Source organism: Crinia signifera, chromosome 7 (assembly GCF_055691185.1).
Source record: "Crinia signifera chromosome 7, ASM5569118v1, whole genome shotgun sequence".
NCBI classification, from domain to species: Eukaryota; Metazoa; Chordata; class Amphibia; order Anura; family Myobatrachidae; genus Crinia; species Crinia signifera.
The window spans coordinates 47,724,892-47,752,057 of NC_139223.1; the positions used below are offsets into that span (position 1 = coordinate 47,724,892).

Consider the following 27,166-nt stretch of genomic DNA (forward strand, 5'->3'; position numbering starts at 1 on the left):
AGGATCCTGTGTCTGCTGAACTCTAGCTCCAGAGTGCCTTTGTTGATACCTGCCTACACCGGCTGTCTCCTTCCCAGGACTTCACTACCTTAGAGATCTGTCTTCTCCTCCCACTCTATGTAGAGGGACACAATCTTACTCCTATTAGGTGGCATCAGGGTTGGAATTCCAGCATGCAGGCAAGACTAATGTCCAGGAATACATGACCAAGAAGAAGGGTGCTATGCCCTGGCCTTGTTGGTTCTCAGTTCAGACAGTTGTTAAGTATGCAGGGGAGGCACACTATTCCACCCTGTAACTTTGGAAATAATGTCCCACACATCATGCATGATTTTGGATGGCATACGGTGGCATATCCGCCGTCACTCAACATCTACTGTAAGTCTTAATATACAAAACATACACATAAAAGTTTTACCTTTATTTTCTTTTTTTAAACACACGTACTTCTGCCATCCATGCCAAGATATAACCACTGAGCAATCATGTTTTCACCATGTACACACTGAATCGTACTCAGAATGTGGAGGCAGATCAGGACCACTTGGCTCGTCTAGTCTGCCATGATTTTAGACTTTTGGTCATCTCCGCTATATTTGATCCTTATGTCTATCCTAAGCATGTTTACTTAGCTCTACTGTCTTAGCCATTACCTCCTCTGATGAGGGGGTAAAAGCTTAAGTCTCCCATACACTATTCGATTTGGGGCCAATTTCACCCAATTTGGATGGATTGGGCCAAATAGCATGTGTACATATCCCGTCCGACCTGATATGCGGCCCCATGCACATTGGAGTTGGGAGGTCGGACCGGCTGCACATAAGATTTGCTAAATCTTATGTGCAGCCTCCTGGTGGGGGGAAGCTATGAGCCGACCAGGGAGGCGGGCACGGGATGCTGCTAGCTGACCAAGAGAGGCAGGCAGGGGCAGCGGACACAGAGGCTGGGGACACTGGTGAGCCAGCGAGGGGAACGGAGAGCTGGGTAGGCTGCATGAGGAGCAGGGAGCTGCAAAAAGGGAAAACAAATACAAATGAATGGGCAGCCAATGATTGGCTAAGAGCTCTGATTGTCGGAAAGCTTCTTTCAGCTCCCACTGCCCGGCTCTCTGTTCTGCTCACCAGCATCCCCCACCTGCTGCCTCTGTCTGCCGCCCCCTGCTCCCTCCACCTGCAGTTCCCTGGGAGTTTCATATAATAAATCGCATGCGAATTATGTGCGACCCCTCCCAGGGAATACAGGTCTCACTTGTCCTTAGAGCAAGTTGGACTAATGTATGGGGGAGCCTTAATTGTCTGCAGCGTTGAACCCTATCCATGTATCTAACAGACCTGTCAAGAAGAACAATAACCAATTTTATAGAAATCCTTTTTTATATGGAATGCAAAGAACAGCGCACAGCTGATATTGGAGCTTGCTGTATATAGCACACAGCTGATATTGGAGCTTGCTGTATATAGCACACAGCTGATATTGGAGCTTGCTGTATGTAGCGCACCACCTGGAGCGGGTATTGGAGCTTGCTGTATATAGCACACAGCCTGGAGCGGGTATTGGAGCTTGCTGTATATAGCACACAGCCTGGAGCGGGTATTGGAGCTTGCTGTATATAGCACACAGCCTGGAGCGGGTATTGGAGCTTGCTGTATATAGCACACAGCCTGGAGCGGGTATTGGAGCTTGCTGTATATAGCACACAGCCTGGAGCGGGTATTGGAGCTTGCTGTATATAACACACAGCCTGGTGAGTGATTCCGAATGTATTTCGCCCGATGTACATGGCTGTGAGCTCATTTGCAGCCGTGCACGTGGGTGGAATTTCAGTCGTGTGGGATAACGTTTAACTGCTCACAGCCCGGCGAGCAGGGTCTGAATCGGGCCCAAAACACTGGGAATCTGAACAGTTCTAATAAACTCTAAGACTAACAAGAAGTGGCGATGATGGCAGTGTCCATAGGGTGTCTGTTCTATGATAGTGAGATGTGCCGTCTAGAATGGGTATGGTGTATGAGCTCCACGTTCACCGCGTCCACACTGCCATAATGTTTACTTGTTGAAGATGTTGATATTACATGTATGTTCTACGCTTCTTCAGTTCTATGCTCTATTTGTTTTGCCTTGTTTCAAACCTTTGGCTCCTCCTCCCTCTACAGCCCCCCCGGTTATGTGGCCTGATCCTGAGATCCCAGCTCATTGTGCTCCTCAAACACAAGGTACATTAGTACGCTATCTTCTGGTTACCACGGTAATGGGATGCTGCATGGCTAATTCCTTGTAAAATCTGTCATTTCGGGTATAAAATGTGAAAATTGGCTGTTTTTATATCCACTTATGTGTTTTTTGACTTTATTCATAGGATTTTCTGTGGGATGTAGTGGTGGTAAATTTTTTTCATGTGCGTATCGGTCAGACATCCTGGTATAAATGGTTTTGTTGGTACTTGTTTCCTAGCACGGCCACACCGATTTACATTGGGGTGGTCGTGTCGGAAAAATCGGGTCGATCGCATCGCATGCGATTTGGTCGCATGCGATGCGATCGACGCGACCGACCGATTTTCGACCCGATTTTTTGATTGAATGAAATGTAAATCGGGTCCCTGGGACCCGATTTTACATTGGATTCAATGTAAAATATTCCCAACCCCCCCCCAAATTTAACGGCGTACACCCCACCCCACGATAGACGCCAACCCGAAGCGTGGCGAGCGCAGCGAGCCCGCGAGGGGCGGCGGTGCGCGTCCTCCGACCTTTTCATTCCCCTACTATCCACGTCGGTGTGGAGTTGAGAATAGAATAGTGTGGCGAGCGCAGCGAGCCACCGAGCCTGAAGCGTGGCGAGCGGCCGCGTATACCTGTGAAGTTATACGCGTCCCCTCGCGGGGCTCGCTGCGCTCGCCACGCTATTCTATTCTCAACTCCACGCCGACGTGGATAGTAGGGGAATGAAAAGGTCGGAGGACGCGCACCGCCGACCCTCGCGGGCTCGCTGCGCTCGCCACGCTTCGGGTTGGCGTCTATCGTGGGGTGACGACGGGGACATCTATAATGTGAAATGGGTCATATTGGCCCATTTCACATTTTTCACATTTTCTCACGATTTCAATGTTAAAAAATATTTAAACATTGAAGCCTATGGAAAAATCGGGGGCATCGCGTCGGGACCAATGTTAATGGTCCCGACCGACGCGATGCCCCCGATATTTTACCTTTCCCGACACGATTTTAATGTTAAAATATTTTTTAACATTGAAGCCTATGGAAATATCGGGGGCATCGCGTCGGGACCAATGTTAATGGTCCCGACCGACGCGATGCCCCCGATATTGTGTCCTAGCCGGCAAAATGGACCTGATTTCAAAGGAAATCGGGTCCATCGTATGGATCGTGTACCTTAACTTAAAGGTACACGATCCATAAGATTGTGGCCGTGCTAGGAAGCAAGTACCGTTTTGTTAATGCATGCACTGTGTACGGAAGCAAGGGAACATGTACAAATATAATTCCATTTGCAAATGCTGTTTTACTAAAAGCTATATAAGCATGCAGGTGGAGTGGACTGTATTGTCCACTCCCTTCTCGCTCTTCTCATTTGATCTGTGCTATTGAGATTGCTAAACTATGGCAAGGACTGTGAGCTTAAATAGTGCAATAAAAGCTGCTGTATCTGTACTTTACGGTGTGATGCTGCAGTAAACCTTTTAATGAGATCACGTGTAAGGTGACCGCTTCCACCAATCTCATCTCCTTTTAGGTTTTTGTTGAGCGGGAAAATCTGAGCGTGATTCAGGGACGCTTGAAGTTAAAGGATTTTCGAGATGCTTATCCCCGCTTCCCGCCAATCCAGTCTATCCATGTGTCCCAGGACGAGCGGGAGTGTCTGATGGATATGACGGAATTCATGAATCCCACACCCTACACTGTTCCTCAGGTACGGACCTATCATCACTGCTCACATATCATTATTTCTGCCCTTTGGTGCTGATGGATATTTACACGGATACAAATTTGCATACAGGTGGATATTCTTTCTACTCACGCCGTACACAGGTCACTGCAGAAAAGCAGACAACCTGTGTGTGGCTCTAAATCAAAGGTCTTCAAACTGCGGCCCTCCAGATGTTGTGAAACTACATGTTCCAAGATGCATTGCCACATTTTTTCCTATAAGAGCATGCCAAAACTGTCAGGGCATGCTGGGACATGTAGTTCCACAACATCTGGAGGGCCGCAGTTTGAAGACCCATGCTCTAAATTGTCAATCATTTACACGTCAAAATCAAACTGTTTGTGCTGTGTAAATGATTGCCGCTTTAAAAAACCTGGGGATTTCTTACCAAATCTCTCACTTTCTGAATCTCTCATCCGATTACATAGATGGGACATACGTAGCGGAACGGTGTTACTGTGTAAGGGATGCACAGGTGATAGTGGAACAGTGTTACCGTGTAGGGGAGGCACAGGTGATAGCGGAACAGTGTTACTGTGTAGGGGAGGCACAGGTGATAGCAGAACAGTGTTACTGTGTAGGGGAGGCACAGGTGATAGCGGAACAGTGTTACTGTGTAGGGGAGGCACAGGTGATAGCAGAACAGTGTTACTGTGTAGGGGAGGCACAGGTGATAGCAGAACAGTGTTACTGTGTAGGGGAGGCACAGGTGATAGCGGAACAGTGTTACTGTGTAGGGGAGGCACAGGTGATAGCAGAACAGTGTTACTGTGTAGGGGAGGCACAGGTGATAGCGGAACAGTGTTACTGTGTAGGGGAGGCACAGGTGATAACGGAACAGTGTTACTGTGTAGGGAGGCACAGGTGATAGCAGGATAGTGTTACGGTGTAGGGGAGGCACAGGTGATAGCAGACAGTGTTACGGTGTAGGGGAGGCCCAGGTGATAGCAGACAGTGTTACGGTGTAGGGGAGGCCCAGGTGATAGCAGACAGTGTTACGGTGTAGGGGAGGCACAGGTGATAGCAGACAGTGTTACGGTGTAGGGGAGGCACAGGTGATAGTGGTCTCCTCACTGCAGAAATTCCCAAAGTAAAATCTGGTAAGAAATCTCATTTTAATTTTTAAAGCTCCAATCATTTACACGTCAAAATCAAACTGGTTTTGCCGTGTAAATGATTGCCGCTTTAAAAAAACCTGGAGATTTCTTACCAAATCTCTCACTTTCTGAATCTCTCATCCGATTGCATTTTCCCCATACAGTAACTGCCTGTTCGATGCCACTGAAATGAATAATTCTTAATCACATGACTCCTTTACAGAGATACGCAGGGGTATTGTAGGGATTTTCATCATTTGGCTCTCTAGTTGCTGTAGTACTACACATCCCAGAATGCCCCCTCTTGCTATAAGAGCATGCTGTTAATTGGAGAGGGTCGCTTGTTTACGGTGATCCCCCGGCTGCATTGAATACTGCCCTCAGACGTAACCTAGTTGTGTGTACTAATCCAGACTTGTATGTGCACTACAGGAAGCCTCCTTACCCAGAGTGTTCAAGTTATTCCGAGCCCTCGGTCTCCGGCACCTCGTGGTGGTGGATAATCATAACCGGGTAAGTGTCTCTTTATGCTGCAACCAACCTACCTGGTGCCTTTACCAAGCACTCTCGATAATTACTGTAATATAAAGGTGTCTCTTCCAGTGACCAGCACAGGCATCTCTGCCATAATCTCCTCATCGCACAAATACAAAGGGGTTTATTTGATAGAAAATGTTATGGAATCTGTTTTCAGTGGAGTTGGAGAAGTCAGGAGAAACCTGCCTGGTTAGATGTAATAATAAGGGTTTAGGTAAAGCTTTGTAGGGTGAAGTCCTGGCTGCCAGGAGATTTTGCGCTAATGCTGGCGACAGAAGTTATGACCTCAGTAATGTAATGGCCTCAGCCTATGATCGGAAGAAGCCCTCGTAGGTTTGTTCTAATAACTATCCTATGCCCACTCTGTAGTGCATCCCAATAAAGCAACTTTTGGTTCTCACAGAAACCCTTTTTCATAAGTCCATGTTGCTTGTATATTTGGTGGAGGTCATTACTTTTGGTTTGCGCTAAAGTCGTGTTCGCCAGTTCTGTTTCTGACGTGTCTGCTTTCCTCCATAGGTTGTGGGTTTGGTGACCAGAAAAGACCTCGCTCGCTATCGAATCGGAAAGAACGGCCTGGAGGAGATGTGTTTGGCGCAGACGTGATTAAGCGCCTCACGTTCTGTAGTCATCTTGCTTTTCAGTGGACATTAGCAGTTCTGGCAACTTGCAGCACAAAGACAACTTTGCACTGGAGGCAGCCTGTGCTTTTATATGGCCCAGGAATAAACAGCAGGCCCGGTCTTCACCCGAATTATTATTGTCGGACCACTTCAGTTTATACCTCGGTCTTCAAATGGCTTAACCATAGAATCTCCAAATCAACAAATGTTACCTACCATTCTTACAGGGCGGTCACATGGGCGTTACGATTGTGTCTATTTGTCTAATGTTCATGAGAATCCAGCCAATCAGCTCACTAGGAAACGGACGTGAGACTGGATGTTAGTTCAGCCTACAGCATGACCGCTTCCGATGTCTGCAATCAACTACTATCCTATAGAAATCGTCATAGTAAACATAAGCTGGATATTCTCTCTATCCAGCAGTCTGATTGGTTTCAAGCCAAATGTCCATTAAGTGGGGGCCTGTTAAACTGAAATACCTTTGACTATTTTATTTTATCCCTAAATGTGTAATTAGGTTTTGCACAGCTCGTTGAATACTTTATTGAACTACTGATTTTTAAAACCACTTTTATATGCAATTGGAAAGGATTACATTATGGCTAGTGGGGGAGAGTCTACTTACACACCAAGGTTTTGTAAAGCTGCTTGTGTAAGCCGCTGAGCAACGGCCTGTCTGTAGTCTGGGCATTGTCATATGTCTGTAATGGTACTATTCAGCCAGTATGGCCCATTTTCTAACATGTTATTTCTTCAAAATATGCACTAAACCTCAATAGCCAATCAGTTATTGAGCAGTTGTGTTATGCTTTTTAAACCCGACCCGTGTTTCGATTTACAGCATTTCTGTCACATTTCTGTCTGTTGTATTGGATCTTGAAACAAATGTCCCAAGAGTTATTTTGTGTGTGTTCCATTTCCTACCACCCCTCTCCCTTTCAAACAAACAAAAAAAAAATTAACTAAAGTGCCCTTTTTATTGAGATTATTGAACATTTTATATTTTTATTGCACATATCAAAAATTGCCCTTCTGGCTTAGTTTACGGAAAATATGACTGATTTTATACCCTTTGTCTCCATGAAAATACAGCTGTTGCTTGGACCATGTTTCAGCCAAATGCTGGGTTTTGTACAGTAAATGTGCATCCTAATACGGCCTACACACATGCCGATATTAAGGCATTTTCTAAGCGATTTTGCTTAGTTTTGCAAAGTCCCTTAGCAAATGCCCTCACATCGGTATATGTGTGGGGGCTGTATCTGCATCGGCGCGCGTCCCCGCGCGTCTTTATCGGTGGCCGATATTGACGGACAGTGTCCATCAATCTCGGCATCGGCAGTGTTCTCCCACCGGAGAACACTGGTGCTGTCCGCTCGCTTAGCACACAGAGCTGACAGCTCGCTCTGTGTGTGGGCTGTCAGCTCTGTGTGCTAGGCGATAGCGGCGCAGCACAGCCCGACATAGCGCAGCTAGGTAGCCCTGCACACATCGGCATGTGTGTAGGGCCCATTAGTCTCCTCAGAGATGAGTCTCTGACATCAGTAGAGTGTAGCTAATGTTTGCTGAAATAATGCCACAAACTTAATTTTCTACCAGAAATCAGCAGTTTTAACCCTAGAAACATTCTGTTGCTTTCATTTGACAGATCATTTGTAAACCACTCGCCTACCTGACGTACCAGTGTTTGAACTGAGATTGGTCACCTACCTGACATAGCAGTGTGTTTCTGAGATTACAACTGCTGAATGTAGGCAAAAGTCTTAAAGTATCAGGAGTTATTATTTTAATGTTATTTGTTGGACCCAGCATTATTACTTGAAGTTACATTTTTTTCTTATTGAGTAGTTGCCATGTGTCTTTAAGTTCAATCTGTTGATGGATTGTAATGTGGACCACAGTGACTGACACGCATTGTGTACTGCACACCTAGATTTCACACTTATTCACCAAACACTCCAGTGATGACTCTCAATTGTCTGCCTGTACCCAATGCACTAGCCAGAGGCAAACATGGAATGGCTGCAGGGTTATCCTGCGTTCACCAAACCTCAATAAGTGACCACTTGCTATACATGCCAAATATTGCAAATTTATGACAGGGTTATTAGACTATGTAACAATATGTGTGGTTGTGTAACTATACAGTAGTATGCGTGTATGATGGGTGTGTTTTTGCTTTGAATTTAATGGTTTTTAAACCTTGTTGGTGTTTGAGGAAACCTTTAAATAAATCTTTCGGTTTAGGATGACTGCATATTTAGTCTTTTATCATGTGTTTGGTGGATTTGAAATCAAGACTTGGGGTGGACTGTAATAGGGTTTGAGAATCGGAAAGTGAGAGGTTTTGGGAGAGATTTCAAATTATTATATATATATATTTTTTTTAAGTAGCAATCCTCTAAACTGCAAACCCAGGTTGCTTTTGGCATGTAATTTGTTGCTGCTTTAGAAAAAATCTCACTTCTGATTCTCACATTCTATTATATTTATTGTATAAGGTACCAGCAGATGGCTTTGTGCTCTGTGCAGAGGTTCTTGCTAGAAAACCAGACAGACCTGTGCCTTTTTATGAGGACAGATTCAAAATGAATGATACGGCCTCTGTTTTTTTTATGTTATCCTTTTTGTAACATCTCCTCAACTTTGTCAATGCCGACACCTGAAGCAGCGAGGGAGGACTCCCTGCTTCTGCCACAGAAATACTGCAGCGCGGCCAATTGTATCTCCACCAAATGCTTGCTGTAACATTTCATGAGTTTCCATTTTTTTTTATAAGTTTAACATAAAATGCAAATACACATCTCTGATATGTCTTCCTCATCTGCCGTGACAAAACGTATGACTATCTTCTAGTTTCTGTGACCAAACATAGGCGAATGGCACACCAACCACAGATGCAAATACATCACTGTATGTATTCCCAATAAGTCAGTGTATTTTAGAAAATATGCCTGTGGGATACTTGCTTATGTAATGCAGGCTGTGTAGAAACACTTTTTTCCCTTTCTACTTTTCCATACTGTTACTCTATCCTCTAACACTTGTGCCAAACCGTGAGGTTTGCTTTCCCTAGGTAACATCTGTGCCCTACCGTGAGAGTTGGCTTTCCCTAGAGAAAACCTGTGCCCTACTGTGAGAGTTGGCTTTCCCTCCGTAACACCTGTGCCCTACCGTGAGAGTTGGCTTTCCCTCGGTAACACCTGTGCCATACCGTGAGAGTTGGCTTTCCCTAGAGAAAACCTGTGCTCGAGAGTTGGCTTTCCCTCAGTAACACCTGTGCCCTACCGTGAGAGTTGGCTTTCCCTTGGTAACACCTGTGCCATACCGTGAGAGTTGGCTTTCCCTAGAGAAAACCTGTGCCCTACTGTGAGAGTTGGCTTTCCCTCGAGAACACCTGTGCCCAACCATGAGAGTTGGCTTTCCCTGGAGAGCGTTAATATAAAAATTATACCAAGCCACCTGCGCTTATAAAAGAACTGCAGCAGGGAGAAGTAAGTGGGATTCCAAACCCAATACAAAATGGACACAAAAGAAATGCAACTCCACTGGGCTGTTCCCAGGATTCGTTCAGAGATCCTTTCTAGTTCGCAAGATATTCCTAATTTCCAAACATAAAACGAAAAATTCTTATGTTATAAGATTTAGAAGAATTGTTGAACCATACGGGGCTCCACCTCATCTTACTTGAAGACGTTCCCATAAAAGGTATCTTTATAATTGTCACAGTTTCAAATCCTACAAAGATACAAACTCACCTAAGTGGTGATTTCTAGGTTTGTACAAAAGGTATCTTTATTCTTTAAACTTCAAACGACAGGACAATTCCATCCAAATAAACATAGGTATCACTACTTAGGCGAGTTTGTATCTTTGTGGGATTTGAAATTGTGAAAATTATAAAGATACCTTTATGGGAACGTCTTCAAGTAGGATTAGGTGAGCCCCGTATGGTTTTCAACTTAGGTGAGACAATTCTTCTAAATCTTAGAACATAAGAATTTTTCCTTCTATGTTTGGAAATTAGGAACAACATCTCTCCCGCTAGAAAGGATCTCTGTACGAATCCTGGGAACAGCGCATTGGAGTTGCGTTTCTTTTTTTGTTCCCTCTGGAACACCTGTGCCCTACCGTGAGAGTTGGCTTTCCCTCGGGAACACCTGTGCCCTACTGTGAGAGTTTGTATAGCTTTTAATGGGATATTGCTAATTTGTAAAACATAAACATGCTCTGGAATATGAAGTGTTTCTCTCTTTAGCTGGTGTTAGCCCATAGTCACCCTGTACTGTGGCATGTGCAGCTTGTTGGCCAAGCCTATGCATTACTCTTTGCGGACACAGGGCTATCTAATAACACCACAACGGTCATCAATTCGAATGGTATATGTGCATTGGGATAAATATACCACTAGAGGGTAGAAGTCATTTTCCCCGAAGTTGTGAGAAGGTAGGGGTAGAAGGACCGAATACTTCTGAGCTCCTGTTAGGATTCTGCTCACCTATCAGAGCTTGACACTGGGAACCTTCATCATCTTAAGATGGTTTCCTGGATCCCCTTCTACACAGTTCATATTTACAGCTCAGTACAGTGTCCGTTTGTCCTCTTATAGCTCTCCTGTTACACAGGCTGCCTGAGGAAATTGCTCTGCTTCAGTACACTCAGAACATTCACGACATGCCTGTCGCCACTACCAAGCGTAACAGTATGGTCCCTTTTATGTCATTGCAAGCAGGGCCATCTTAACATTAGCGTGGGCCCCTGGGCAAAAGACATCACTGGGACACACACACTTGAATTGCTAGGGTGCAATCTGAACTCCGCTGTCTGTGTGCTCTGCATGCATTATAGATACCCCACTGCTTTAAGGAGAGAAAGTAAATTAATATGGGGCACCCTCGCCTAGTCAGAAAGTGAGAAACATAACTGGCACTGCACTACTAGGTGGCTTGTAATGTCACACGGGCATATACTGAGGCTCAAGGAAAATAAATTCCGCATTGAGTTAAGAAGAGGATTCGGCACCATTAGAGCCGTAAAATTCTGGAACTCATTGCCGGTCGGGGTGATTACAGCAACTACTGTTAATGAATTTAAATCAAAACTGGATGCATTCTTGTACACTAAGGGAATCCTATAGATATGACTTATTCAAGTCAGTAGTTACAAGTTAGATGGGTTGAACTCGATGGACTAACGTCTTTTTTCAGCCTTAATTACTATGGGGGTTATTCTAGTTCACTCTTTCTGACAAAATCCTTCTTTAATTGACAAAACCATGTGCACTGCAGGTTGTGTGCAGAGAGAATTAGATTTGGGTGGGGTTTTACTTCAAAGTGAGATCTATATTGCAGTGTAAAAATAAAGCAGCCAGTATTTACCCTACACAGAAACAAAATAACTCACCCAAATCTAATTCTCTCTGCACATTTGACATCTGCTCCCCTGCAGTGCACATGGTTTTGTCCATCTAAGAAGGATTTTGTCAGAAAGAGTGAACTAGAATAAGAATAATTGTTACTATGCATTATATTAAACCCCATTAAAGAGAATTAAGAAGCACTGCAACCTCAGATGGTGCTTTCTTCTGACAGCTTTCTCTACATTTAGTATATGGTCTTTGAAAAAAAGAATATTTTTAATGTGTTTTATTTGATACAAGGTTAATATTGTAAAGCTCTGCAAAGTTATTGTACTTAATGAACCTTCTCTCTGGGAGAAGCAAGTGATTCAAAAAAGTTTGGGAACCACTGGGAAATCTGACGTTTATTTTATTTTCTGGCCATAGTTTAGCATGATTTTATAATCGCAATTAAATAGCTATACACAAATTGCTAACTCTGAATCCGGCCCAGTGTGACTCAGAACATGCACTATGCCAGGGCTGGGCAACACCAGCCCTCCAGATGTTGATGAACTACACATCCCAGCATGCCTTGCATCAGTTTTAGCATGGCCACATATCAAAACTAATGCAAAGCATCCTGGGATGTGTAGTTCACTAACATCTGGAGGGCCGGTGTTGCCCAGCCCTGCACTATGCCAAAGTCTTCAGTTGATACAGGGAGGATTGCCATCTGAAATTGCACACAGCGCCCTCTTGTGTTAAAATGCTCCTGGGTCAAGTCACAGTACATAACTCAGATAAATAAAATTGCAGCTTTTTGGCCTTCATCAAATCCCATTTTATCAATGTGTGACATGTGGCTGTCTTTAATGGGTAGCTAGGGTACCGAGCGATGTCAGAGGAGCACTCAACACAGTTATACATTTTGTTGTTCATATGTGTACAGTTACATTTTAGGTTTACGCAGGGGTGTAACTAGAACAGTGTGGGCCCCATAGCAATCTTTTGAAAAGGGGCCCCCTCCCCCACACATTGTCACTACAATTCCCCTTAATCTGGGTACACTCTGGCGGATGTATCAGGAACTACTGGTACTGATATTGCATGAATATTGTCGTGTGTATGGTCAATATTGTTAAAGATGTGCAATGCTGCATGCACCGCGGGGCGGGTGACATCACTGACTGACATTGTGAACAATATAGGTCAGTATGTATGCACTTGATTATTCTCCCCCCGCAATTGCTTCAGTGTGTACCCAGCATTATGGTAGCAAGAGAGAGTGGGGAGTTAATGACACAGGATGTTAGGGGAGACGTGCAGCTGCCTGGGGCGCCACACAGCTTATCTGCCTCTGTTAAACAGCCGGGGTCACCCGGCACGGCAGCTCCCCCCCCAAGCTGCCGCACCCCCCTTCCTCCTCCTCTCCCCGTCTGCCGCCACAGGTGATTCCGTTCGGAGGAGAGGGGAGCACATCACGCGTCCCTCCTTCCCCTCACTGTGGCACTAGGCTGCCAATCAGAGCTCGCAGGCCTGGGATCTAAATTGTCTAGAAACGGCCCTGGTTAGAGAGTGGGAAGAGAGGTGGAGTAGACCGCATCAGAGAAAGGGGGGAAGGAGACGACGTCCGAGAAAGAGGGGGAGTAGACAACATCAGAGAAAGAGGTGGAGGAGACCGCATCTGACAAAGAGGGGGGAATGAGGCAGCGTCAGAGAGGGGGCAGCATCAAAAAGAGGGGGATCAGACCGTGTAAAAAAAAGGGGGGGGGGTCCGCATTACAAAAAGAGAGGGGGACGGAAGAAAGCTTCAGAAAGAGAGTGGGAGCGAGCTTACCTCATTACAGCAGTTGGAGCACAGCCAAGGGCCTCTTATGGGGGTGGACGCTTCATGGCATTAGTTCCCGACCCCTAATTGTCTGTGAATTGCGGAACTGCTGAAAGCAGGCCAGGAAGGAGAGCAGGATTAGGGAGCATAGCTGTGGCAAGGGGGAGCAGGGAGCACTGAACTGGGACCTGGAAACAGCTCGGGCCCCATAGCAGCTGTACTCTCAGTAGTTACGCCATTTCGTTCTACGGGAGCCTATGCATAGAATACTGTTTCTATAGACTTTAATATATTGGCAGATGGTGATGGTTTACATAAACAAAACAAAAACAAAAAAATTCTATAATGTATGTAATTGTTTCTCAAAAACTTTATTAGGTAAAATATATATTTTTGTATAACAATATATACAGATCATTTATGTACATCAGAAAGATACTCTACATACAGTATGCAGTATATATATATATTTTATGTTCACCCAGAAATATCAGCTCCCTGAGATAGAACCTATATTAAAATGTATAATTTCCCAAAAACTGCAAATAACCTGTTTCCAAAGATCTGCCTTTCCTTTATTGAATTGCTAAAAGGGTCAACACGGATTTTAAATCCCGGCACTCCGACCCTGCTCTTGACCAGGGTCGGAGTGCTGGTATTCAAGACCCATGTTGACCTTTTCACACCACATAAAAAGTTAATAAGCTTTAACCTGGCACCCGGCAAAATGACCCGGCACCCGACAAAATGACCCGGCACTCAAAAATCCCAGGTAAATGCCGGGTGGCCGGTGTGAAAGGGGTATTAGTAAATTTTCCCCAGTACTGTAGTTACATTTCATTTTACTACAGATAATTATGAATGTTTTTCAAACAAGACCTTTCTGTTACTTTAATCATGCAGTAATCTTACACCAATGTAAGTGTCTTTGGTATAATGTAATACTAACCTATAGTCTGTAGATGTATCCGCTCTTATTGAAGTAATAGAATATTTAATTTAGATAATTAACCTATTGAGTGGTGGGTTTTGCTGGGGCAGGACAAACCTACCAGGGCAGGTTTGTCCTGCCCCAGCAAAACCCATTACAGGACGTTGGAAAACCCCCCCCACCACCACCTCACTTCCACTCTGGCGTTTGTATGCCGGAGCTTCCCTGCCGCCGCTGCCCCCATTGTCCCAGCCGCCAGTCCCAGTCCCCCCGAGTCACGCCGAACATACCCGAGCCTGACGCCGTCACTGCTGTTAAATAAGTAACGGCTGGCGGCTGAGTCAGGGGAGCTCCGGCGTATGATCGCTGGAGCAAAGGTGATGGGGGGGAGGGGGGGTGTGACGTGGGGGGCTCTAGAGGTGGTGTGCCAGTGGTGCACATCTGGACGCCACTGGCACGCACCTATTCTATATCAGTGGTATGCCCGAAAATTTTCCCGGGACAGCCTGCTGTGGCAGCGTAGCTGAGCCTGGAAAATTTCCGCCCATACCACCCAAGGGGTTAATAAACTTTAAAGTAAAATAGTCAGATAAATGTAAAACTACATCAACTAGTTCAATTTTGTATTTTTAAAAAATCATAGATACTAGGGTAGTTAATGCCAGGATAGGACCTTCCAATTCCGGGATTCCAGGATTAGCTGCAGCGGGTGCTCAGACGCTGCCCAATTGTTCACGATCATTGGCCTGCAGTCTGGAGCTGGTCTGGACATTGCAGCCTCAGCAACATGACCTCTGACCATCACGCTGTGCAGGCCGCACCACCCATACACGCTCCACACCACGCACCTCTGAGTCTCGGCCACACCGCCCTGTCTGCAGCTTTGGCTGTCCGCCTCTGGTTTTGCAGCTGCTGCCGCGACCCACCCACTCCCAAAGGCACTGCTGCTGTCTGCCCTGCTCCCGGCCACCCGCCCATGTAAGTAAATGGGCGGGGTGGCCGGTGTGGGGGGACATCGCTTGTTTTTTTTGCCTGTGCTGTCTGTGTGTCCCGCAATTAGAGATGTCAATCCCAGGATCACGGGAATCCCAGGATTGAGCATTATTCGATCCCAGGATTGCAAAAATGCCCCCAGATTAGCATCCCTAATAGATACATCTTTGGTGAATTAAAGTTTTTGTTGTGTTTCACCGATATATGGAGTCACTGCTGTTCTTAAAACATTTCAAAGTGTAAGTTCTAATCTTTTGGGTAACCTGCACCTTGCCAGTCATTGTGTTGACCTATCTGGTAAATTCACCAATAAGGTCTCTGCCAGTGTTGTGTAGCTCTTGATGTGTATCAGATGTCCAGTTTTCCAGAAGGTCACTGAAGTCTGGTGTGTTTGTATTTAGGATGCACGATAGAATGGGAGATGGTTCCTTCCAGAAAGACAGGGGCAACAACCGTCTATGCATTGGGACAATATGAGAGTATTTCCTCTCTAGTCTCTGTAGCCGGCCATCTTTGCCCATCGCCATCTTTTGCCGTGTGTACTTACGAAGACCAAAGTTGAACAACTCGGTCAGAGGTCCTAGCTTCTTAGGATCTTCTTTGGCGCAGATGGTTTTCAAAAATTTCTGATCTAGCTCTACAGGAGGTGTGAGTGGGTTAAATAAGTCAGCCTTATCATGGTCTCTGCTTTGTGCTATCTTTATGAGATCTTGATAATACATTTCCTGGCCTCCAGAAAGTCTAGGAGTGAAATAGTCTTCATAAATATTGCAAGAGTCTGGGTCTTCTTCCTTGGTCTTCTGTCCAAAATACCTTTGAATGTCAGAGCTGATGAGTTCCGAGAACTTTAAAAGCTGCTCTGTCATTTCAGTAGAGCTGTCTTCTGTAACATTGTCATAATGGTTGCTTAAACTGTTTGTTGGCCTAATGGCTGTTTGCTCCCCATCTGAAAAGCCATCCATCTCCTCTTCCTCCAGCATTTCATCCTCCTCTTCTGATGAATCTTGGAAGTCTATGTCCTGAGCTAGTTCTGGGAGTAAGAATGGATGCTGGAAGGATGGTGGTAATTTAAATTCAGAGAGGTTCCGTATCACGCCAGTTGCCATTGCGTCAAATAGGCACACTAGGAACAGAAGAGAGCAAAGTAAAGTCAAATATATGAAAATTTCTCTAAAATGGAACTCAAAAGGGAATTAGCTGTATACTTTGGATATACTTAATTCTTCTAGCATTTTTTTTAGAAACCAGCAGATTTTTTCCAATACAAGTTCCATTGTGCATATAGATAGAGGCAGGTGGTCAGTTAGTTTAGTAATACCATTCAGGTGCATGAAAATAAGGGGTAATAATGAGTAAGTAAAAAACCATGGTTTCTCCCAGCTCACTGAATGGTATTAGTAACCAGTCTAGAACACTACATGATAATAGAATTCAGAGATATTGGTTACATATATTTTCTCACATTTATGTGTAAGTCCCCAAGGTGTTGTCAAGGCTTCTCTGCTTCCAGCCTTCACCTCCAGGATATATACTACTTATGGGAGATATCATTGCCTGTTGTGGATATTAACCATTTGATGCTCCATTTCCATTATCCCCGTTTTCCAATTGGGACACCAACTCTGGAATCTCCGGTGTCTTACTTTTCCCTTGGCCACCTGTGTGAGAGGACGCTGATCTCCAGCCTATTGGATCATTCCATCTGCCTTCTTCCAGCGGCTGCCAAGGAGCTCCATACAACTAGTGAGGACTGAATCTATCCGGGGACTGGGACTTACCTACTAGCGGCACAATAAACCTTCAATTGGTAAAGTGCACTTACCCATTTGACGATTTATTCCACTTTGGCAAACCCAAAATTCTCTACCAATTATCCTGAGAGAGTTAAAACTTTTATCAATCATTACACCTTTTTTAATTATTTTATCATTGTTTACATGTGATTTACTATTCACCGTAATTGTCTTAGTAAAGACACTTACTGGGTGGTTGTTGCTGGCACCGGCTAGTGCATACACACTTGCCGATGCCGGCTCCAAGGTGAGCGATGGTCAGGCAGCCACTGAAACATGACCAACGTTTACCAGGACCAACATCAAGAGTACACACACTGGAAGATAAAGTAAAAGATAGAGCGGGTTTTCTGACAGATACCTTTTTCTTTATCTTCTAATGTGTATAGGGCTTAACTTTACACTTGAATCAGACGAATAAAGCCCTATGCACACTAGGTGATCCTGGCCGCAGATGTTCAGCAGATGGGAGGGAGCATCATTAATGATATCGTGTGTACACACTCGAGGATATTGTAAAAGATATCGCTCAGAAAGGGTCTTCTGAGAGATAACTTCCAATATCCTCTAGTGTGTATGGGGCTTAAGGTGGTAATTATTGTTTATTTATCCAAGACCTCATGGGGGTAAGGGTCATAAATAAAAATCCTGGAGGATTATAACTTTATCTAGGACTAATATACAAAGATTGATTAAGACAGACTGAATATTGTGATATTTGATTATCCTTTGTAAAATATATATATATATATTTTTTTTTTTACTATATATATATATATATATATATATATATATGTGTGTGTTTACTGTATATATATACATACGAGGCTGGATTGAAAAGTAATGCTTCCATGGCTATACGTTTTTTATTTGTGAACACGTTTGAACACTTTTTTTTGTACATGAGAACTCAGTTTATCCTTTTCCCAAAGATGAAAGAGCACCTTAAGGGTCAACACTTCAACTCTCACGACGAGGTGAAAGCTGCCGTTGGGTCCTGTTGTTGACATCAACCGCCAGCTTTCTTCTCTGACAAGTTTGCCCGGCGCATCAAGCATTGGCACACATGCGTGGAAAGGGATTGGGACTATGTTGAAAAGTGAATGGTGCATTACACAGAGGATAAACTGAGTTATCATGTGCAAAAAAAAAAGTTCAAATGTGTTTACAAATAAAAACATATAGCCATGGAGGGATTGCTTTTCAATCCAGCCTTGTGTGTATATATATATATATATATATATATATATATATATATATATAGCCTTGTGTGTATATATATATATATATATATATATATATATATATATATATATATATATATATATATATATATATTTGACCTTACAATTCATTTTAAATGCAAGCTATTAGTAAATCTACAACTACACATTGTCTCAGGTAGACCCGGGAGATGTTTACATAGGTGCAGGTTCTCTCAGAAACCAGAGACAGACTGATAATCCAGAAGACCACACAGGACCGGAAAACAAAGGGGAAAAAAACAATTGCCCATTTTATTTTTATCCGTGTCCTGTATTGAAAGCTTCTCATTTATTGTTTCTTTTTATTGCAGTTACATGTAACAAATATTTTATTGTTCTCATAGAGATCTGCAATATTTAGCTGATATCTCTGAGGAACGTAATGTGTAAAGTAGGAAAAACATGGGAGATTAATTTGCACATCTCTGTGTCTTTCTCTCTTTCCCAGCAATAGCTATGTGAAAGCGGTAATAGAGCAAATGCTTCGAAAGCTAGTCTGCTATCTACCTTGTGATTGCCTCTGTGTTTGTACATGTGTGAGAGAAAAAGAGGTGCAGTGGCACCCACTGCCGACAGATTGCCGACGGTGTCCATGTAGACCTGTGTCAACATAGACACAAAAAACAGTGGAAAAACTCATGTCAACAGTTTTCATATGTCGATCTTTTGACCATGCCAACCTAACACATTTCGACCTTTTTCATTTGTTGACCTTTTCACTGTCTACCAATAGTGGTCGACCTAATGATTCCCACCCTAAACCATGTATGTCGGTCTTATTTAAGCCTTGCGATTGTGTAATATATACAGTGTAATTATCATGGAGTACTTGGATGTTTATCTGAATTTGACATAGAAATAAAAATTACCAAACATCAGATAAAATATTATATAGTTAAATAGATTTGTAAAAGCAGCTTGACTAGTAGAATAGCTTAGAGCAGAAATGGCTCTAATTTCCATTATTATTTTGGATATTATCACTGGGCAACATCTGTAGTAGAGATGTACATGGTGTCCCGTGTTTTGGTCTTAAATCATCATTGTGTTCTGGTTCAGATTCGGTTTATGGTTCGGTTTGAAATCCTTTAAAATCGGTTTTAAAATCCAGCTAAAATCACGGAATTAGTTTACATGCTATCCAAAATCCAAGTTCTATTTTCAAATCCAAATTCAAAACTGGCAACAGACCTGAGTCAAGACTTTGTACCACTCGACTCCAAAGTGCAAAACAGTGTATGCTGCAATTCGTTTCGACTTGGAACCCCCTAAGTGGGGACTGGATCCCTACATTTAGGTGTATTCGCATTTCAAGAATATTGAACTGCACATCTGTAATTTTTTTTATTTTTTTTTTATTTATTTGCAGCATACATTGTTTTTTAACAAGTTAACGTTTAGTAAATTCATAACTGTTACAACAATAATTAAATGTATTTAGACAGTCCTTAGTGTTTGACTATTTTTATCATTAAACACTGATGTGAATTGACAAATATTCTCTGTTAAACGCTGTGGAATATGTAAACGCTATATAAATAACTGGTCACAATAATAATAACAGTTAATAATCAATGTCTTTATCTTCATAAGTCACAGTATGTAAAATACCTGGTAACATTTACAGGGCAATAAAATCTGTTCCAAAAGACAATATTTATATATAATACTGTAAATATATTACCTTATCTGAATATTGCATGTTTTAAAATTACTCAAGATGAAGATGTTTTTATCAATCATAATGTCTTAATAATTATGACAATATCTGCAATACTTTTTTTCTCAATAGAAGCAAAGTTAAAAACTTTTAGAATAAATGTCTACCAAATTTATCATTTACATAGCAAGAAATATTTTTTTGAACCAAAGTAATTTACAGAAAATAATTTTAAAAGAAAAAAAAAATACTGCTTGGGTCTGAAGCAATTATTATATAATTTAGAAATCATTTAGCAAAGAAAGAAGTAAAAAACAAACATTATTATATGACCAAAAAAAAAGTTACCTTAGATAATATTCTGAACTAAATGTATCAAATAAATGAAAGTTACTTAAACAGTACATCCTAGTGACAAATGACTTTTTTTTATATTTTTGTATTTTTGTTAGAATATAATATTGAATATATATATATATATATATATATATATATATATATATATATATACATATATACAGAGGCAGAACTACCATTGGTGCAGCAGGTGCATTGCACCGGGGCCCATGAGGACTAAAGGGCCCACTTTTGTGTAGAATATTGTGAACTTGGGTTGGAGTGGAGGAGGGGGCCCAAATTCTGTTTTTGCACCTGGGCCAAATACTCACAAGCTCCGCCACTGCGTATATATACGTATATATATATATATATATGGCGGCACTCGCATATAAACAGGTCATAATACATATTGAAGTAAACCAGCACAGGACATCTTCATATTATAAAGTGCAATATATTTGAAAAGATTCAGTTCAATATGCAAAAACTAGCAGCTAAATAGGACATATTGACGTCTATACCCTCAGGCATATTTAGTATTATACACTATGGGATTGGTAGGTTCAATCTGCCAAACGTCCCTTGACGGCCGTTTCGGTGCCACGTGCACATTTCTCAAAAGGGATGGCAGCTTAGGTTAAGAGAAAGGTGCACATGGCACCGAAACGGCCGTCAAGAGACGTTTGGCAGATTGAACCTACCAATCCCATAGTGTATAATGCTAAATATGCCTGAGGGTGTGGACATCAATATGTCCTATGTAGCTGCTAGTTTTTTGCATATCGAACTGGATTTTTTCAAATATATTGCACTTTATATTATGAAGGTGTCATGTGCTGGTTAACTTCAATAGGTTAGATGACCTGTTTATATGGATATGATTATATGATGATTCTATAGCGATGTGCGGTTTATACTTACACACACACACATACATACATACATACACATATATATATATATATATATATATATATATATATATTTAAATAGCTATTAAAACCAAACCTACAAAAACAATAAACTCACCCTGTTAGTTAGCCAGGTTCTCCTGATCTGCTAACCTGAGGCTTTAGATAATGTATTTATAGGGAAGGTTGGAGCTGACAGGTTGACAAATATTTGATAGGGGTATTGTAATAGTACACTTGGTAAACACAGCAGGGATTTGTTTTAGCACCCAGCAACCAGGGAGAAAGGGGAAGGGAACAAATTAGAACGGATGGTGAGTTTTAACTTAATGGTCAATTTGCCAGGGGATTCTCAAGTGGTGTACCTGTGAATTCTGCTATTAAGTCTAGCCCCACAGATGCCTGACTGCCTCCGACACTTGTACCCCTGCCTCTTATCACCAGCACTGATCTCTGGCTCTGGCGAGCTCTGACAGATAGCTGGAAAATCACATTTCATGCTATTTTGACTTCTGGAGTAGGGATCTTAAAGGACATGATGCTTGACAAACAGTCAATATTGATATAGACATTTTCCCAGTCAGGTGGAAAGAAATAGACTGCGCTGTAAACAGGGCTGTGTTTGATAAGAGACACATCAAATAAAATAAAAAAAAGGGATAAAAAGAGAAGAAATGTAAAAGGAAATATAGAGAAAACATAGGACAATCATACAGACGAATCCCAAAATTCAGCAAAATTCAGGATTTTCCATGCAAACGAAATGGTAGGAAATTGGCTTGTAGTAAGGTAGTAGCTGTCTATGATATCATAATTATTATCTGTCACAAAGCACCCTACATATAGCACTGTACACTGATGACATCATAGTACCAGTAAATACCATACAGCTAAAGGTGACCCGGTACTTCTTTACTTTCACGGCGCCAGCATGGCGCCGTGCGTCTGAGTCCCCTTGCGGGGCTCGCTTCGCTCGCCCACGCTGCGGGCTCGGTGGCTCGCTACGCTCGCCACGCTAATTAAAATCAACTCCATGCCAACATGGATAGTGGAGGTATGAACTATCCATGTTGGCATGGCGTTAACTTAGTTTATTTTACTTAATTAGTGGCGAGCGTAACCCGGAAGTACGCGCGGCGCCATGCTGGCGCCGTGAAAGTAAAGAAGTACCGGTGACCCTGCTGAAATAAACTATAGTTACTGTTTGTGGGGAACAATTGATACATACAGTAACGTAAAAACTATTTTATCTGGTGATTATGTGTTTGGCTATTGGAAGACATTATTATCAGCTATCAATTATATAGTAGAATAAAAAGAAGAAAGTGTGTGGTGCGCTATCAACAGCAGCCAGCACAGGGTTGTCAGGCCCTAATATTATAGCAAATAAAAAGAGATATGTGCTAGCACTGGCTGTGAAGAATGCTAGCAAAACACGGTTCTCAAAAATATAAAAAACAATTTATTAATACTAAAAATAAATAAAAAGGTGAATCACTTTGACATAAAATTCATAGTGCACAATCATCAGATACTATCACAGGGCTAATAGGCGTATAGGTTGGTTTTGAGCTGTTTCAAAAACAGAGTTGGTAAGAGGAGCTGTGTATATTACCATCCCATTGTTGCCTGGTGTATTTGTGTCCAGGATCCGTGAAGATGATGTCCTAGATTGTCCTATAATTGCAAGGACTCAAGGTTCCCAGTGAGGCTGTCCTCTTTGGATTACTGGAATGGAATAAGGGATCAAGCAATATCCAAAAATGATTTTAAATCCAGGTGGATTTGAGGGTCGTCTGTGGGGTGGTGGACACGTCACTAGTAGATGGGTGGATGTAGACAGCAGAGTTTTACAGGTGCTCAACGCGTTTCCCGGAATCAAAACCTCCGGCTTCATCAGGTGCGAATTCGGAGGTTTTGATCACATCTCTTTTTATCAATTATATAGTAGCCATTGGTGATGGGCATGAGCAAGCCGCTGCTATTGGTATAAAACGGTTGGAATATTGTTAGAAGGTGGAATATGCAGACATGAAAGACACCGCACAAATACGTGGGTCGATGCCAGGTCGAGCCGGGTTGGTGTGTGTTGTGATAAGGCCATTTCGAATATCCGGGCTGCTGGGCACCCCGGTCCCATTTACTTCTAAGGAGGAGGCATCACCTCATTGCTGCCTCCGCTCCCACCTGACATGCCACCGCTCTGCCCTACCCTTGGATGACGTCAGCGAACCTGCTTATGGCAGCAAACCGCGCAAATGCTGGGTCGCTCCCAGGATGGACCCGTGTCTAACTCAGGTTGGGATCATTAAGTCGACCAAAGGAATGTCGACAGGCCTTAGGTCAACACCTTCAAAAGGTCGACATGGCTTTAGGTTGTCATGGTCATTAGGTCGACACACGCATTAGGTCGACATGAGCAAGGTCGACAGTCAAAAGGTCAACATGAATTTTCCACATTTTTTGACACGCATGTCGACACTGTTAACATGGACATCGTATCGGCGCACTGCGTTCCGTCGCATGGATTGTTGCGCTCGCCATGCTCACTATTCTCCCTCCATGCCCTTGTGGATGGCAGGGCATGAAATACCGCCTGTCGGCAAATAATCATACAGCCAATTCTATACCAGAATGGAGCTGTGCAACTCCTTAAGTTGTAAATACAGTATTTAGGTAGAACAAGTTCATTTTGAACACAAGAAAGGAAAGTATGTCACTGTGTGATGCACATGGAGAACAATTTTATTAAAATGTAACTTATAATGAATACATCTAAAAGTAGCGAAGTATGGACACACAGTAGACCATGACACACATGAAACACTTAATGTGATTTAAATACTCGTGTATATACTCGTACCTCTAGACCAGGGGTGTCAAACACAAGGCCCGCGGGCCAAATCCGGCCCGCCAGACCTCTTCATGTGGCCCGCGCAGCCGCCGCCAGCCTTCACCTTTTATTCTCGATTTTTTTTTTTTAAACAAGAAAGCCGCCTCTTCAGCGCATGCGCGGCAGCCTACAAGCCAGAAAACGTCTGCCCTCTAGCGCAGTGCCGCCGGTCGTCAACCCCTCCTCCGCTCCCACCTGCTGTATAGGAGCCAGAGAGAGGAAAGAGCAGGTCCATAATGGTGAATGGTGCTGCTGCTGCTGCTGTGCGCTCCAGGTCACTTACTGCTGAGTGTGCACTGCACAGTGTCCGGGAGCACGCTGCCCCCCACTCCTGGATAGATAGTGCGAGGAGCGCTACTCACAGGAGGGAGAGGGAAATGCGCCTGTGTGAGAGCGCAGCTGTGTCCTTGGTGGTGGAGCAGCTCAGACTGGAGTGGACGCATCAGAGCGGGTAAGTGTCAAACTCTCTGCCTATGTGTGTGTGTGTGTGCACTGGCACATTGCAGCCCATCATTAATTGCTGTGTCCCATGATAATAAGCAGGACATATGCACTAAGACTGAGTGCTGCCCCCCTGTGCAGGCGGGATGCGGTCATCTATTAGAATGAACTTAGGTCTACAGTCATTAGGTCGACCCCCACTAGGTCGACTGGCAGGAAGGTCGACCTGACTTAAGGTCGACATGGGCCAAGGTCGACATGACTTAAGGTCGAATTTGCATAAAGGTCGACATGAGGAAGGTCGACTGGTCATAAGGTCGACATGGGTTTTTCACTGTTTTTTGAGCCGACATGTGCCGACAGGCGGTATTTCATGCCCTACCATCCACTCTGGCGTGGTGGGAGAATAAAATAGTGTGCCGAGCGCAGCGAGGCACCGTGCCCGAAGCATAGCGAGCCTCCGATTCTCATTGCCAACTGTGTCCATGTCGACTGTGTCGACATTCGGATAAAAAAACAGTGAAAAACCCATGTCGACCTTATGACCAGTCGACCTTCCTCATGTCGACCTTTATGCAAATTCGACCTTAAGTCATGTCGACCTTGGCCCATGTCGACCTTAAGTCAGGTCGACCTTCCTGCCAGTCGACCTAGTGGGGTCGACCTAATGACTGTAGACCTAAATGCAGTCTGACGAATGATCCCATTCCGTGCAGGCAGCGTGTGCCCTAATGCACTGCAGTTCACAGCAATAGCAGGAGGGAAATGCTACTGCTGAGTATACAATAATTGAATGCAGTGACAATAATTTATGATAATAAAGAGTGGACACATAGTCCTACAGATACAACCGGCCCTTTGAGGGTGACCAAACTGCTGATGCAGCCCCCGATGAATTTCAGTTTGATACCCCTGCTCTAGACTCTAGTATCAGTTGAAATTGAAATTCAAACTGAAATGTCAGGTTCAGACTCAGTAACATTGATATATGTTACATGTATAATTCAAAGCAAGGTAACCTGTGATCAGGTGTCCGGGTGCACACCCCCACCCCCGGCACCTTTCATGAATATTCATGAGGATTAAGGTATATAAAGGGCTTTCTGGAGCAGGCCAGGTTGGTCCTGATGAAGCTCCCATAGCGAAGTGTACACTGACCAGTCAGCCTCTGTTGTGACTTCCACTCTCCCCTCCCCACATACCAATATAAAATGTAATTTTCAGATTCATTCAATTTCAGCCCCACCTGACGAGTCAGTTTCCACTGAGCCCGCCGAGCGAGAGACGCAGAGTGTGACGTCCACACTGCGAGTCTCCGGCTCATCCGACAGGCAGTGGACCTCCGGCGTATTCTCACTGACGCCCTGGGATTATTACACATTGTTAGGCACTGATTGGCTCTCCTGGTAGGTTGCTGGCTGATTGGTTGTGAGGATGGGACTCTCTGATTGGCTGGGAGAGCATGGCAATGGGGCTGGCCTCTGAGGTCATTAGGGAGCTGAAGAAAGGATAGCATGGCCCACTGGAAGAAGCAAGAGGTGAGAGCTGCTGGCAGTGAGAGGGCAGGAGGATATCTGCAAACAGATGACTGGGACAGTCAAAGATGCCACAGTGTACTCAAACATTGCAAAAATACTGACAGCCATGTGAGGTAACATGTACCTTTCAGTATATAAAAACAATAAAAATTGTTTACAACATATCCTTGTGTCATGCCATGGTTAATGCAATGCAGTGAGCAGTCACCACCCACTTTTGATGACCTCATCTCTGTGTGCCTTTAAAACTGTCCTTTTCTTATGACACACAGAGATTTGCAGGAAAAATCCGGCTTCGATGTGAAAGGGGTCGACACGGGCAATACCCGGGTTTTTGTTGCGGTGTGAAAGGGGGTCAGCACCTTTCAGCCTAGTTCTACCGGGGTTTTTGCATCCGGGAAATACCTGAGTTTTGGGGGATTTTCTGTCTGAAAGGGGTATAATAGTATTATATGGAGCAAGGGAGGGTGTGCTATCACTGGGCACAAATTGGCATCAGAACACAAGAAAGGAAAGTATGTCACTGTTACTGTTTTCAGACTGCATATACCGTGTCACACCAGGGATGAAATCCCGTGTTGCTCGACCCGTGGTGGCTCTTTCAGACCGCACCTAGACCCGTGTTGGGGCCGCTAGGACACGGCAATAACCCGGGTCTAGAGTGCGGTCTGAAAGCGGTATTATGGAAAGGTGAGTTCCCCAAAACAAATAGAGAAATAACACAAAATGAGCGGCGCTTCTATAAGTCTAAACAATAAGATAGAACAATTGCTAAAGCTGAAACAATAATGAAGTGATTGACTGGATCAGATTGGAATGCTACTTGATTTATTATAAACAATATAGCACATAGATTTTCTTAAGTGTATAAAAACTGATATTTAAAAATGGAAAAGTAAAAATAAAATTGAATATAAGAATTGGGACAAAGGATGAATGAGTGAAATAGCTTGTTCCTATATGCTCAACAGATAGATAGTTCCAAGGGGGCCCCCAGAATGGAGTCCTCCACTTTGATATACGTC

At 43.5% G+C, this 27,166-nt stretch overlaps 2 protein-coding genes across 3 annotated transcripts in view; one reads left to right on the plus strand and one right to left on the minus strand.

Moving 5' to 3' along the window:
• CLCN7 (Cl-/H+ antiporter 7) overlaps window positions 1-8,455 on the plus strand; it is a 56,347-nt gene extending 47,892 nt beyond the window's left edge. For both annotated transcript variants that reach the window (XM_083152988.1, XM_083152989.1), the window contains 4 exons: window positions 2,154-2,213; window positions 3,754-3,930; window positions 5,478-5,558; window positions 6,102-8,455. In XM_083152988.1, the coding sequence (XP_083009114.1) occupies window positions 2,154-2,213; window positions 3,754-3,930; window positions 5,478-5,558; window positions 6,102-6,188 (405 nt within the window). In that variant the 3' untranslated portion in view covers window positions 6,189-8,455. The remainder of the gene's footprint in view (window positions 1-2,153; window positions 2,214-3,753; window positions 3,931-5,477; window positions 5,559-6,101) is intronic.
• A 6,909-nt stretch (window positions 8,456-15,364) lies between these two features.
• Window positions 15,365-16,510, minus strand: PERCC1 (proline and glutamate rich with coiled coil 1). The gene has a single exon (XM_083151980.1). The coding sequence runs from the start codon at window positions 16,405-16,407 to the stop codon at window positions 15,592-15,594; it is 816 nt and encodes a 271-aa protein (XP_083008106.1). The 5' UTR covers window positions 16,408-16,510; the 3' UTR covers window positions 15,365-15,591.
• Between the last annotated feature and the right edge of the window lie 10,656 nt (window positions 16,511-27,166).